The 14,650-nt window shown below is 53.2% G+C and overlaps 3 protein-coding genes across 3 annotated transcripts; 2 read left to right on the top strand and 1 right to left on the bottom strand.

Moving 5' to 3' along the window:
* Positions 1–4,243: 4,243 nt before the first annotated feature.
* Positions 4,244–6,442, top strand: BO97DRAFT_356200 (F-box domain protein; the record flags this gene model as incomplete). The annotated part of the gene is made up of 1 exon (XM_025692162.1): positions 4,244–6,442. One exon carries the CDS (start codon positions 4,244–4,246, stop codon positions 6,440–6,442), a length of 2,199 nt encoding a protein of 732 aa, XP_025546653.1.
* A 927-nt stretch (positions 6,443–7,369) lies between these two features.
* On the bottom strand, positions 7,370–8,439 carry BO97DRAFT_399914 (Efg1 domain-containing protein; the record flags this gene model as incomplete). Its single annotated transcript, XM_025694266.1, has 2 exons — positions 7,370–8,031; positions 8,103–8,439. 2 exons carry the CDS (start codon positions 8,437–8,439, stop codon positions 7,370–7,372), a joined length of 999 nt encoding a protein of 332 aa, XP_025546654.1.
* Positions 8,440–9,275: 836 nt separating this feature from the next.
* BO97DRAFT_399917 (uncharacterized protein) lies at positions 9,276–14,551 on the top strand (the record flags this gene model as incomplete). Its single annotated transcript, XM_025694267.1, has 6 exons — positions 9,276–9,831; positions 9,940–10,905; positions 10,951–11,043; positions 11,089–12,355; positions 13,064–13,358; positions 13,520–14,551. The coding sequence occupies 6 exons, from the start codon at positions 9,276–9,278 to the stop codon at positions 14,303–14,305; spliced, it is 3,963 nt and encodes a 1,320-aa protein (XP_025546655.1). The 3' UTR covers positions 14,306–14,551.
* Positions 14,552–14,650: the final 99 nt, after the last annotated feature.

Below are 14,650 nucleotides of genomic sequence, written 5' to 3' on the forward strand. Positions count from 1 at the left end.
AGATTGGCCTCTTGCGGGTTGTATAAGTACTCAGCCACATTGGAAAATTAGGGAAGCATCATCATCATCATCATCATCACCGACGACGGTGGATGATGCATGTCCCATGAGGAGAGCAATGACCATGACCTGATACAGAATGCATGTCATCTTTGGATGCCTTGGATGAGACAGGGCTTTGGTTGGTCAGCGGCGGGGGTATTTTGTATAGAAGGTTTAGGCGGCTGAGATACCCCATCATCATCACATGATTCTTCTCTTTGGCTAGAAAGAAGATGTTTCTTGTTTTCTCTTTGCAATTTGGTTTATTATTGGTCAGGATTCAATAGCTAATTTGCGCGCATGGCCTTGGGGAAAACATGGGCAGAGAACAGCATGCATTGGATGAACTTCTCTCTTTTTCTCTTTTTCTTCTTTTTTTCTTCTGCGCCTTTGTCTTCCGTGGATACCCGTCACCGCAGCGGCATTGGATTTGCATAAGCTGTGGAACAGACCAGGGCAATGAAGCTGCAGTCAGGTTATAGTCATGGTAGACGACGCGACAGACAGATATACAGAAATGAGACATGATACTGAGTCAAATAGACATTTGCTCAAACCGGGGGCACTGGCCCAACAATCCTTATCGTGTTCAGTCCGGATTGCGGGGGTGGAAGCGGGGGAAATTGGGGGCTACTAGTAGTAGTCTAGTCTGGTCGGGCTATCGAATTTCAACGGTGGCACTTGGCCAACTTACAGTGGGAGGACATTGAAATGCACCCCCCCCCTCGGGAGAGGTCTTGTTCCGCCTCTTAATTAGGCTTAGTTATATAATATCTCTGCCGGCAGAATCCTTAATACTTCGTATACCAGCCCTCTGCCTTAATCACAGGCTGTGATTCACAGCCTGAACACGGTTTGGCATAGTCTCCGAAAGCCGTATAACCGCCTAGTTTTATTTATCCTGCCAGGCCTCTTTAGCTGCAGAAACCACCTGTTCTAACGTATCCTCTGTATCTCTTGCTTTTTCCAGTTCTAGGCATGGCCGAGTCACACAGTTAACTCGATTCTTCTCAGCACATAGTGTAGATTTAATAGTGCTGATTGATATTTCTGGATACAACCGATAAATTCGCTTGGCTCCCCAGCCCTCTACACGTAGTTCACAGCTACGCGAGCGTAACTGGACCCTCAACTCCTTGCCTCGCGTTCTCGCCATTAAATTGACTGATTTAAGGCTTCAAAATCGGGTGTTTACGCGACTACGTGGATTTCTTACGCGTGCTACACACACTGAATTATTAGCGTGGCATTCGGATTGAGAAGGCGGTGGTCCGCCCGGGTGCTCGGACCTCTCGGGGGGGTGCATTTCAATGTCGCGGAACTGTAGCTCTGGGCTGGTTCTTGCAGTGCTTGTTGCCATGTGGGAGAGACATGGAACTTTCTTTCTATCCACCGTCTACTCAACAAATCAGACCCCGGGTTCGCATCATCTCCCTATCGCTCTCCCACGGTGAGCCCATGGCCAAGAGACGAGGCTATGAGGGATGGGGTGGAAGTGGTCCCCCTCTCTTCTCCCAATGGATCAAAGCCACGCAGGCTTCACTGTCCGTTTGTTGAGTCTGTGTCTTTCTGCTGTCTTTCTCCTCAAGATGCTGATTGACTGTCCGTGTTCTAGAATGGGCTTCAAACCTCCGCGTTTTAGGTTTCCAGCAGAGGAGACAATCAGCTTGGTAGGTAAGACTCAGTAAATATTTGTACAGTACAAGTAATATATACGCAGGTCTCCAAGGTCCGCCTGGGTGGCGATGTCGTGGAAATGAACCAGGAGGAGGCAAACAAATCATTCATTCCCCACGCCCCTCTCTGCCTTTCCCCTTCTTTCCCTTCCATCCTCACTGCAATGGTTGAGTTGAGCGACAGGTCCCTCTTCCGTATGGGGTAGAGTGTCGAAGTCAATTCTTCCTCCAGTCCACTTCGCCGACAACGCGTAGTTTAGCTCGCGCTCAATCATCCTTTTCGTTGAGGTACACTCGCTGGGTGAAAGATTTTAATTCTGCTGCTTAGATCATAAGGAAGAGTGGATGGGGAAGATTATTCTCCCTTCTTACTGTGCAAGTACGAATACCTATGTAGGTCTCAAAGCTGGCAGACCGCGCGGATTTGAATTTCTATTTCTATTTTCTCCCCATGTGCCAGGAACTGTGCCACATACTACTGTATATGGATACGGTTGGCGACCTTACTGTGATCTGATCTGATTTCCCGGGCCAGTCGGAGTTTCGGAAGGGAGGGTTGTTTACGACGGAGTAGCTTCGTTTGCCTTTTCTTCTTTCCTTTTCTGGTCTTTTTTTCGCCTCTCAAGGGCTTGGGATGTGGTGGGTATGGGACCCGGGATTCCGGACTGGTCCACTGGGGTTTCTTTTTTTCCCGGTTGGTATGTGTGTGTTGGAGGGGGGTGACTGTGTTCCTTAGCTTCCGGTTCTTTCTGTCGGTGTCAGGGGAGTAGGAATTCGAGGTATCCATCATTTATAGCCTCTAGTTTTGGTGTGCTTGGGCGGGTTGGTGGGTGTCGCGACAGTAGAGATAGGGAGATCAAGTGTGATGGGGGTTAATGTAGTGGCTGGTGTATGCATGAACATTTCGGATACTGGTTAATTGTTAAGAATAGCCCTTAACTGACTGTTGCCCAATCGCTCCACCGGGTCAACATAGCATTGCAAGGAACAGGGAATTCGAATGTGATGGATGGATGGATGGATGGATGGATGGTGGAAGAGGCGAGAGGCATTTGTTTCATTTCGGGACAAGTGCCATACGGCTCGGGTCGTACTTGTTGGTATCGAAGGTAAGTTCTGTAGTCTGTCCGTACTGTCTGTTCTCGAACAACACCACTGAACACCTTTGTTGTCCGTGGCGCAGCAGATGACTCTGACTGATCTGGTCTCTGGTTATCATGTCTCAGATTTCGCGTTACCTTTTACCTTTATCATGGCCACCAACTCCCAGTCATGCCTTCTCATCTCCTGATCGCAAGCAAGACTGCCCCGGGCCATCTGAACCGGTAACTTCAACAGACATGAAAGTGACAGAACCGTGACAGGCCACAGTGGGGCAAGCTAATGGTTAATGGCTAATCGATAAGTGCGAAACTAAGGGAGAATCCCATCGATATTCGATAAGAAACAACCAACAACGCCTGCTGCCTGTGGGGTAAAATGGAGGAGAGATTCCATTGTCGACGACTGTTATTCGCGGCCTTATCATTGTTCCCTTTTCTTTTCGGTTTGTCACAGACTCAGACTCACAGCCACTCTGCGCGAATTATTCCTCTGTCCTTCTTCTCTGCTGTATATTCTCCTTCTCTGTCAACAATAACTAAATAAAAAGACCGTGTGGCTCGCTCGCCCTTCCTGTCGGCTGACCCCCGACCTTACGTGATTCTCCAGTCGGCATTGGCAATCCTTCTCTCTCACTCTCTGTGGCTGTCCTGTCCTCTTCTTTTCCAGTGCACCTCCTACTGCTACTGACAAACTAGTCATCCTAACTACAAGATCCGATCCTATCCTCCTGTATCCTTCCACCTCCCTTTCTCCCTCCCGCCCCTCACCAACCCTTCCTCTCCCTTCGCTGTAGGAATATCCTACAAACTCGGCTCGAGTCAGCAAGTCTTCCGGCTGCATTGTTTGATGTGGATGATGCTTGCGTGACGTCTACAATTGAACTCAACTCCGTCGCTCTCCTGACTTTTCGGTCGCAGACCAGTCGTGGTGCTGGCTCTCCCTCCGGCCCCGCCGGGTTACGCGGTCTTCAGGTCCCATGGTACAATCGTTACAGCAACCTTCAACCCGAAAACACTGCTCAACTTTGTCGTCGCTGGCTGCTGCTGCTGCTGCTGCTGCTTTGCTGCTCAGGTGATCCGAGCCCTCTTTCTTCCTTTCTTTCAGTCAGATTTTCAAATCGAGCATTCAGCCTGCCCATCCGCAGGAACGGAGGTCAGGCGTTTCTGTGCTCGTTGGGGTGTGTCGCCATCACGGTTATCGCCAATCGATAAGATTTTCACTTCACGGACTGTTTTGTTGGATTCAGTATGCGCAACTAGGTTTTCTTCGTCTTTGCAAGCATTTTTGCGTTTTGGCACGGAAAAGCATTCGGTCGGGTTGATCATTCACACTATTGCTTCATCGCACCGATCTAGGACCTCACTCAATTGAGAACAAGTGATCTCCTGTGGAAGATTGCGGATCGCATCAGCACCAGCATCATGACTACCGCATTTCCCGACGATATCAGGTCGACCCCTGAGAGTCCTGCACCTTCGAGTCCGGCTTCGTCCACCGGTCAGATTCCCTTGGACCAACCACCAAAACTCAAGGGCCGTCACAAGTTGCTCCAGAACCTCCAACGCATCTCGTCGAGTCCGAGTCTGACTAGACGCGGCCGATCCGCGTCCACTGGGTATCGCCGCGATGGAAAGGCCTCGCTGTCCTGCATCTCGCTCTCGCAGACGGTCTACTCTCCCTGCTTGGGCAATGGGAGCTCATCGCAGTTATACGGGGGGCTCAATGCCCAATCTGTGACGCCTGGCGCCTCTGCCCCGCAGACGGACTACTTCGAAGGCGCTGCTCGCATCCGAATGGTCCCCTCGGACTCCCCCAATGCTTCTCAATCGAAGACGATTCCTTTACCTCAGGACCTGCGACCAGGGTCCCGTGGATTGGCGATCAGTATGGCGGATGTCACAACCGAGGCTACCGTTGCACCGCCCTCACCGAAGCCCAAAGTCTTCGATCTCTGGGGTAGCTTGCCGGATGAACTCAAGATGCGTGTTTTCCGGTACCTCACTCCGAGGGAAATCGTTCGTTGTTCGGCGGTTTCCAAAGCCTGGAATGCAATGTGCTACGACGGGCAGCTTTGGAGTCAGGTGGATACAACCGACTACTACCGCGACATTCCTAGCGAAGGCCTTGTGAAGTTAATGACAGCCGGGGGTCCATTTGTTCGAGATCTCAACCTTCGAGGTTGTGTCCAGCTCAAAGAGAAATGGCGGACCGAGGGTGAACGAATTACTGACTTGTGTCGGAACGTGGTCAACTTCTCTTTGGAAGGATGTCGTGTTGACAAGTCCACCATCCATTACTTCTTGTTGCGAAACCCCCGCCTCGAATACATCAACCTATCAGGACTGCTCACGGTCACAAACTCCGCCATGAAGATCATCGCTCAGTCATGTCCGCAGCTGGAGATTTTGAACGTCTCCTGGTGCACTGGTGTTGATACCACCGGGTTGAAGAAAGTGGTGGTTGCCTGTCCGAAGCTGAGGGATCTGCGGGCCAGCGAGATTCGCGGTTTCCATGATGTTGACTTCGCTATGGAGTTGTTCGAGCGAAACACCTTGGATCGCTTAATTATCAGCCGAACGGATCTCACCGACCAAAGTTTGAAAGTCCTGATGCATGGGGTTGATCCGGAAATCGACGTGTTGCTGGATCGGCCGATCGTCCCTCCTCGTCGCCTCAAGCATTTGGATATCCACCAGTGTCCTGATGTCACCGACCAGGGCGTGAAGAGTCTTGCTTGGAATGTGCCTCACCTGCAAGGACTACAGCTTTCACACTGCGCTGAGCTCACCGATGACTCCGTTATCCCTATCATCCAAACTACCCCCTGTCTTACTCACCTGGACCTCGAAGAGTTAACTCGGATCACTAATCAAACACTGATCGAGCTTGCCAAATCGCCATGCGCTCCTCGTCTGGAGCATCTCAACATCAGTTACTGTGAGCTCCTTGGTGACCAGGGAACCCTGCCGATCATGAAAAACTGCCTTTCCCTTCGCTCCGTTGAGATGGACAACACGCGGGTGTCTGATTTGACTCTAATGGAAGCCAGTCTCCGCGTTCGCAAGAGGGGCTACGGTGAAAATCTACCTCAGATTGGCCTGCGACTCGTCGTGTTTGATTGCGGCAATGTGACCTGGGCTGGTGTCAAAGAGGTGCTCTCAAGCAACGCTTTCATTCCACGATCTCGCAAACCCCCGCAGACTGTCTCAGTGGTGGCACAGACGGTGGATCCAGGTCAGGTGCCTGGATCCCCCACCATGATCACGTCTTCCATCACGCCTCCACCCCCTCCGCCTGTGTATCCGAATGAGATCATCCACCTGAAGTGTTTCTATGGGTGGCAGATGACCGTAAACGAACACAACAAACGAGTGCTCCGCGGGGACCTCATCGCAGCGAACCGCCTCGATCGGAAATGGGCCGATTACATGATGGCGACCGAGGAAGCGGGCACCACCGGCTCAGGCATGCGCAGGAGACGACGTCGAGCTCGCGAGGCGGAGAGAATCTACAACGAAGTCGACGAAGAGACCGCCGCGTATGGAGTCGGGGGTATCTCAGCCCTAGGAGCGGGACGTCGTCGCCACACAGAGAGTAACTCTGGCTGCACAGTTATGTGAGAGGCTCACTTGCATATTTTCCCTTCAATTCTGGAACCTCGTTTGCAACATTGCAATTTCAAACGGGTTCATGCCCTCGAAGGGTTTTCCTCTTCTTTCTCCCCCTTAGGTTCTGGTAACCTTTATCTCACTGTGTGTGCCACATGATCGCGTGATTTTTGTAACCGAAAAGCGAGCGATGGGACACAAGGTAGCAGAGTGCAGGTCATGCTGTAACAATCGCAAGCATCGTTCGCATCGTGCGAGCCTGCTATGATACACGAATTTGATGACTTAGTACAATCTTTTGCGCTGGGCAGTTCCGACGGTCTTGATTCGTTGACTCATTTATTTTATTTTGTTGCCTAGTGTTCACTCGCGCTAGCTTCTGGCGTTGTCTCTCTTTGGAGTCAGAACTGGTGTTGCAAATGTTGTATGTACTGTTGTCGCAAGCTGGCCTTCTTTTCTTCTAGACGGTGGACGGAGAATCTCGGAGTTGGTTGGGATGATTCATGTTGTCGATCATTTAGCAAGGAAGATTGGAAACTACCGCGGTCTTTGGCATAGTTCGTATTTTTGTAGGGGTTGGCTCGGAGATGTCTATCTAAGACGTTGGAGGTGTCTATCAGATCAGGTTGCGTATGCCGTGCCTCTGAACCCTGGTTGTCGAACACGCCTACGAATAGTGCATACTAAATGTTCTTTTCGGCCAGTGCAGAGCTCAACTGAGAGGCCGCCATAGAGCGAAACACCTTTGACGCTCCTCGAAAAGACAAGAATCTGGGCTCTGTAGAAAATAGCGATGATTGGGGTATCGTATGTTAGACGAATAAGTGCACTGTTCGTCAAGTATGAGATTCAGAAGGAATTAATCGAAAAACAGAAACAGAAACCGGATCACCAAAACCAACTCCTGCAAATGCACCACACGCTAGGAACTTCACACAATCACATCTCAAAGAATCCACCATCGCTATCCTCCCCATCGTCATTGCCGGCATCCCGCATTTCGTAGTCCTCTTGCTTCGCGCTCGGCCTCTTCTTCCGATCATCGGTCTTAGCCCTACCACTCGACTTATGATCCTCGCTCCTCTGCTTCTTCTTCTTGTCGGGTTGAGACCCATCAGCACGATCTCGCGCCTTCTTGCTCTTATCCCCGGACGTCTTGACCGACTCGTCCGTCGCCTCGGCCTTGGCCTTCTTATTCAGCTTGCCGTCTCGAAGGAGGTCGAGGGTATCGTCCTTCATGCACTGCTCGACCGTCTGCCACATCGCGGATTTTTCTGCTGCTGCTGCTGCTGCCGCCGCCGCATCCTCCTCCTTCTCTTCCGGCGTTACATCTTTAGCACTAGGCGACACATCCTCTTTTCCGTCTGCGGCTGCCTTCTTACTCTTCTTCTGATCCGCATACAGCGCACTGTACTTCTGGTCAAGAGGGTAGTAGATGGTGTAATTGAGGTTCACGCGCGCAACATGCAGCTTCTTAGCGATAGACGCGAGCTTCTTAGCCTTCGTCGCGGCGTCCATTTCAGCGTTGGTGCTATTATTCTCGGAGAGCTCCTTTTCCAAGCGCGTGAGGCGGGAGATCTCTTTCTGGGCGGTTTTGCGTTCTATCCGAGGTATTATCATTAGCCTTTTTTTTCCCTTCTTTTTTTTTTTTGGGGGCGAGGGAAGGACATACCCAAAAACCGAATAAAGTGATACTTTTTAATCATCTTGGACCGCTCGCGGCTCTTCACCTCCTCTTCTAGGTCGCGCTCGTAGCCCATCAGGGCGCGCTCCTGGGTGACGCGCACATCGGCCGGCAGGTCGGGTTTCGCGAGGAGGCGCTTGGCGTCGCGGATGCGTTTTTTGAGGTGGTTGACGGAGGTGAAGTCTGGGTTATCTTTTAGGAGGATCTTCTTGTGGGGGCGGCGGTTGTGGTGTGAATGGCTGTGGGTGGTGCTGGCTTCGTCGAGGTTGTCGTCTTCGTGTTTGCGTTTGCTGGGTCGCGGGTTTGGTTGGTATTCGCGGGGCATTTTTGGTTATGTTCTTTTTCTTTGTGGGCTTGGGTCGGTTGGAGGGGATCAGGGGTTTGAGTGATTGCTCGAGGAATGTTCGCTTTTTCGTTTGATGTTTCGAGATTTAATTTGATTTTGGGTAGGCTCGTGGATAAACTTATCATAAGGAAAAAAATGCACACTTACTCTTTCGGGCCATTGATTGATAGTATGGCCCGGATCAGGGTCGGTCCGAGGGACTTCTCCGCGTAGCCAATTAGAGGCAGGCTAGTCCCATGACGCGCCCATTCATCGATCCAATCCATGGGCTGCATTGGAACTATTGCTTTGCTTCTACTCGAGTCCGACCTCAGGTGTACTTCCTTCGCTGTGGGGGGTAAGGTAGGTACGAGGTATCACTCGCCGACTGCTTTTCTCAGCTGGCGCATTGGTTCCGCTTGTTGATTTATTCGTGAGTGCAGGGTATTGTCAGCTTGAAGGCAGAGAGCGTTACGCACTTATTCCCAATGGGCAACTACATCTAGAGCTTGACATTCACCTATCTTTCCACTTTTGGCTGAAGTATATTCGCTGGGTGCAGGCTGCTTTTGACACATCACATTTCCCTTGCCGTTTCTAGCAAGGCACTTCTAGGCACTTAGTTATCTACATCTGCCTACCCACCAACCCACCAGGTGTGACCAGTCTCATCGGCACCGGGTCCATCCCCCCGCTCTCCCCAGGTAGCTCCATCAGCGAGTACTAGCTGCTCAGCTCCCCTAATCCTGTTTCAAGCCAGACGAAAGAGCCGAGCCGGGCTGCATTGAGGCTGCTGCTGCGCGCGCGCCGGCCAGACCCCCTCTCCGTCCGCCCAAATGGAGACAGCTATCCGCTGGTCCCCGGCCTCCACCACAAGCGAGCAACGCTTCCTCTCAGTGGACGTGGTGAATAAAGCCTTCCGCCTATGCCGGGTGACATCGTTTGACGGAAAACGCCGCCTCGAGCATGAGGTGCTGTCGACGCACACCAAAGTGCCCGCGTTTCGGGCCTTCGACTGGTCCCCGCTGGACGAGTCCCTCGTCGCGGTGGGCCAGTCCTCGGGCGACGCGACCATTTTGCGCATGAACAGCGAGGCCCAGGAGTCCTTCTCCTTTCCCATCCGCCACCAGCGATACTGCAACGCCGTCGCCTTCAGCACCCACGGCTTGCTGGCCGCTGGCTTGGACCGCGTCCGCAATGACTTCTGCCTCAATATCTGGGACGTCAACCAGCGCCTGACCATGAAGGCCCCCGCTACCAAGGGGTTCGTCGAGCCTCTGCGCAAGCTGGCTAGCTCCGAGCCCATCACCAGTATCAAGTTCTTTCGCGATCAGCCGGATACCTTGGTCACTGGGGTTAAGGGCCAGTTTATGCGCATTTATGATTTGCGAGGTGGGTCTTTCTTGTGTTGCTTACTTGTTTTTGTGCGCTTTGGTGGTGGTGGTGGTGTTGATGTTGATGATTGAGGTGTCGGGTGGGTTGGCTGATTTGCGCTTGCAGAGGGACCCGGGAATCCGTCGCTACAGTTCCCTACGAGGTGCGTTCATAATTTGGCTATCAATTGGCTGGATGAGAACTATATCGCCTCGTGTCAGGGAACAAACGATCCGGTCATCTGTGTCTGGGATCGACGGATTGGTTCGCGCTTTATCACGCCGGCGGTGGGTGCGGCCACCGCGCTTGATGCTGGCCAGGCTGGTCCAGCGCTGGAGTTCAAGAATGTCATCGCCCCTAAATCGAGTATCTGGAGTCTGCGCTTCTCCCGCACCAAGAGGGGTTGCCTGGCGGTATTGGCTAACAGCGGTCATCTCAAGACGTATGATATAGCCAAGGAATACATGGCTGATGAGATGCGCTCGTCGGTGGACGAGACGCTTGGACAATACCCTGAACAGATTTATACCAAGTATGAGCGAGATATCATCAGTCCCTTCAATCACCCTTCCCGTGGCTATGCAGAAGAGGACAGGGTGGTGGCCTTCGACTTTCTGAATATGAGTTCCGGCAACGAGCCCAGCGCGATCACTATGAACGGCACTGGTCAGATCAACATCGTCACATCCAAACCGCCCTCGCCACCCGTGCGGCTCTCGTCACAGGCATCCTTGATCTGGGGCTCGCCGGATGAAGATTCTGGTTTCAGAGTGATTAGTCCCCCGTCCAACCCGGACAGTCGTATATCGGAAGTCGTGCGCGATCTATGCGACCGGGTGTCGGCTCAGGCTACGGCACCGGGGGCGAATGACTCGGAAAATGGGTGGGAGAGTCCCCTTTCAAGCCGCAAGGCGAGAGAACGCGCCATCTCGCTAGGGTTGTCCGGTGATCTTCTTGCTGTGGAAGATGCTTTGACGTTGTTGTCCGTCAGCAGGCTGCGATGCAAGGAGGGTTATCTATTTGATGAAGCGCGGAACAAGAGGATAGTGGCGGATGATCCTTGGCTACTGGGCTTCTGGGATTGGGTTGAACGTAAGTTCTCTACTGCTCGGGTGGAATTTATGCTTACTCGACTAGGTGCACGGTCTGACTCTTCTGATGAATCGATGATCATCAACGGATTGGATCTGAATTACTTGGGGGTCTACGATGTCTGGAACAATGACCTAGGTACGGAGACCTCTCTTGGATCATGGCGGGACTAACAGTCGGCAGGGGAGAGCCTAGAAGCTCGACGTGTGAGCTCGGATTCACCATCGGACATCAAAAAAACCATTGTTCATCTGGTTAGCGATCAGCTGAACCTGTCCGAAACCAAAGGCTGTGAGACGAAATATGTAGAACATCGTCGGTTGTGTCTGCGGATCTGCGGTGCGGCGCAAACCTATCGTGAATTAGAAGAGCTCGTCAAGACGTTATCGGCAGAGAAGCAGCACACCAAAGCCGCCGCGTTGGCTATTTTCCAGGACGAAGCCAAGCTGGCCTACGTGGCGCTTCGGAGCCATGAGCCGACGCAAGCGCACAAGCTCCTCGCCATGGCTATTGCCGGCGCCGCGAAAGGCGACACCGACCCAGACTGGGAAGAAACGTGCGCTGAAATCGCCCAGGAATTAGCAGACCCGTATGCGCGGGCCATCCTCGCACTCGTCAGTCGAGGAGATTGGAGATCGGTCATCCAGGAGACAACCCTTCCTTTGAGGTACCGCGTCGAAGTCGCCCTGCGCTGGCTCCCGGATGACGATCTCACCAAGTTCTTGCACGAAACGACGCGGGAAGTCATTCGACAAGGCGATATCGAGGGCGTCGTTCTCACAGGACTTGGCCATTCGGCCATGGACTTGTTCCAGTCCTACATCAACAAATTCAACGACATTCAAACAGCCGTGCTCGCTATGAGCTACACCGTCCCGCGATTCATCAACAACCCCCCGCATCGAGCTCGGTATCAAGCCTGGCGCGAGACCTACCGGTGGCAGATCAACTCGTGGAAACTGCAGCTGGAGCGAGCCCGCTTCGACGTGGGATCACGCAAATTCGCCGTGACCTGGGACGGCCGCAAGCTGATGGAGCCACCGCGACAACAGATCAGCCTCACCTGCAACTACTGCACCCGACCACTTACTCAGCACGACGCCTCGTCGCAGCTCACCCCGTCCGCCACGGGCGAGGTGGTGCATCCGACGGCAGGCAATCCTCTAGGGACGGCCGCGATGTCCGGCACTGTCTGTCCCCGATGCGGGCGCCACATGCCCCGTTGCGGCGTCTGCACGCTGTGGTTGGGATCACCGGATCCGATGTCCAAGGCGTATGTGACTGCCGAGGCGGGAGCGGAGTCCCGTCGCCCAAGCGAGACGGAGCTGATGCGCCGATTCGTTGTGTTCTGTATCAACTGTAACCACGGGTTCCATGCGCATCACGCGCGGGAATGGTTTGGGAAGCACAAGGTCTGCCCGGTGGCGGAGTGTAGCTGTATTTGTGATCGGTGATTGTTTGCGGGACGATGTGATTTGTGATATACCCATTTAGCATCAGGAGAGAAGTATGGTAATAGCTATAGAGATGATATGAAGCGCCCTAGTGAAGAGTTGGTCAATTGAAACTCGTGAGAAGATTGAGTATAATGGTAAAGTAATGCTTGCCGCACTTGAAGTGGAGCCGCGGACCTCCCGTTGATGATGTCAAATTCGGCGACAGAGAGAAGAAAAAGATTCTCTTCCAGTAATTCGATTCATCATTCATTGACTCAAAGCTCGTAGCCAGTTTGCTTGGTAGGTTACCTTAACAACTTGCAAGATTGATATTGTCGCTTAATCCAACAATCCCGCGGAGCAAAACTAGCTAGCAAGCTACCACCGCCGCGGCGTTCCAAACCATTTCATCGCACCCGCACGTGCATCCATCCTCGCACGCAACCCATTCATTCAGTGTGCACACAACAGAGAAAGAGAACAGCCAAAATTTACCAACTCAACCCCCAAATCCGCATGAGCTGCGGCTCTCTCCTACGATCCCGTCTCGGCTTGACGCCCAACCTCAACCTCAACCTCAACCTCAACTTCAACTTTAACTTTAACTGTCAACCTGAGTGCGAGCCCGCAATTCACCAAACCCATCGCCACCCCTTCCACCGTCAACACCACCACCACCACCTACACACCCCGAAAACAAACCCACATAAATCCCCAACCAGAATCCATAATATACGCAAAATGTCCACCGCAACGCCATCCACCAACCCCACCGCGGAACCACAACACAATGAACAACAACCCGACCCCCAGAAAACCTCCCGCGCACCGCGCAACAAAGGAAACAGCAAACCCGGCCGTGGGCTCAGGAAAGACGGCGGCAACCGGAAGACCGAGGACCCGAAAACCGGACGACAGATTACGGTATCGAAAGCCATGTCGTATGTGCTGCGGCATGCGGCCGAGAAGGAAGGGTTGAAGATGGATGCGCAGGGGTATGCGGGGGTGGGGGATTTGGTATGATTTCTCTTGGTTTCTTGAATCTTGAATATGGAAAGTGGAAAGAGGGGAGGATAGAGGGGAGGATTACACGACGGAATACCTCCCTACCTACAGCTCGAGATTGATTGATTGGTTGATGAATGTTTGCATGCTAACACTTGGAATGCGGTGACTAGCTCGGATGGCGGAAACTCAAGTCCTTGAAGGTTACGTTCCCTGAGATTGTGGAGGCGGTGGCTTGCTCTGATAAGAAGCGGTTTGGGTTGTTGTATCTCCCTTCTTCTTCTTCTAGTGCTACGCCTACGTCTGGGACGGAGGGGGCGGGTGCTGCTGGGGACACCACGACAGACGACACGACCGAGACGGCGACGGCGACGGCGCTAGCGGCCGCGACGGACGACCTCGAGCCCACGCACTACCTCATCCGCGCGACGCAGGGCCACAGCATCAAGAGCGTCGAGGCCGCCGGCCTGCTCGAGCGGCTGACGCTCGCCGACCGCCACCGACTACCCGCTACCGTCGTCCACGGCACCTTCCACGGCGCCTGGCCCGCCATCCTCGAGTCCGGCGGGCTGCGCTGCATGGGTCGCAACCAGGTGCACTTTGCCACGGGCCCCGAGCGCGAAGCCGTGCTGTCGGCGCTGCTGAAGGATGACACCACCGATAACAAAGCGGTGCTCGGGGCGCAAGGGCAGGTGATCTCGGGGATGCGGCGGGACGCGCAGGTGCTGATCTATATTGATATCGTTAAGGCGTTGGAGGCCGGGTGTCCGTTTTGGCGCAGTGAGAATGGGGTGGTTCTGAGTGAGGGGATCGATGGGCTGGTGCCCGTCGAGGTGTTCGATGTCGTTGTTGAACGCCGGCTGGGCACGATCTGGGAGCGCGGGACCGTCGTGCAGCAGTGGCCGTCGGAATGGAGGCAGCGGCGAAATCCTAAGGGGAAGGGGTCCGACGGGAGGTGATTCGATGGATCTAGAAAGTTGATAATATGTACATCATGTGTAACTCCTGTCGATCGGAGGGGTGTCATGCAACTGGAGTCCCAGACATTGGAGGGGGTGAAAAGTATCGGAAGCCAACTGCGGGGAATTCGGAAGCGGGAATCCGAACAAAACACAGGAAAAAGGCGGGGCTGGAAGGAGGGGGAAAGGTTCCCTAGTCCCTACCCGCTTCCGAAGCCAATCATCATCTGTCGCCTACAAATCCGGGGGCGCCGAAGGGAGGAATAACTTTCATACCTAGTAGAAGTACTGTGTCTAGTGGCAGGTGATAGTAGTATATAATCGGACCCGACCTAATCTCCAAAT

The sequence above is a fragment of the Aspergillus homomorphus genome (assembly GCF_003184865.1).
Source record: "Aspergillus homomorphus CBS 101889 unplaced genomic scaffold BO97scaffold_64, whole genome shotgun sequence".
Lineage (NCBI taxonomy): Eukaryota > Fungi > Ascomycota > Eurotiomycetes > Eurotiales > Aspergillaceae > Aspergillus > Aspergillus homomorphus.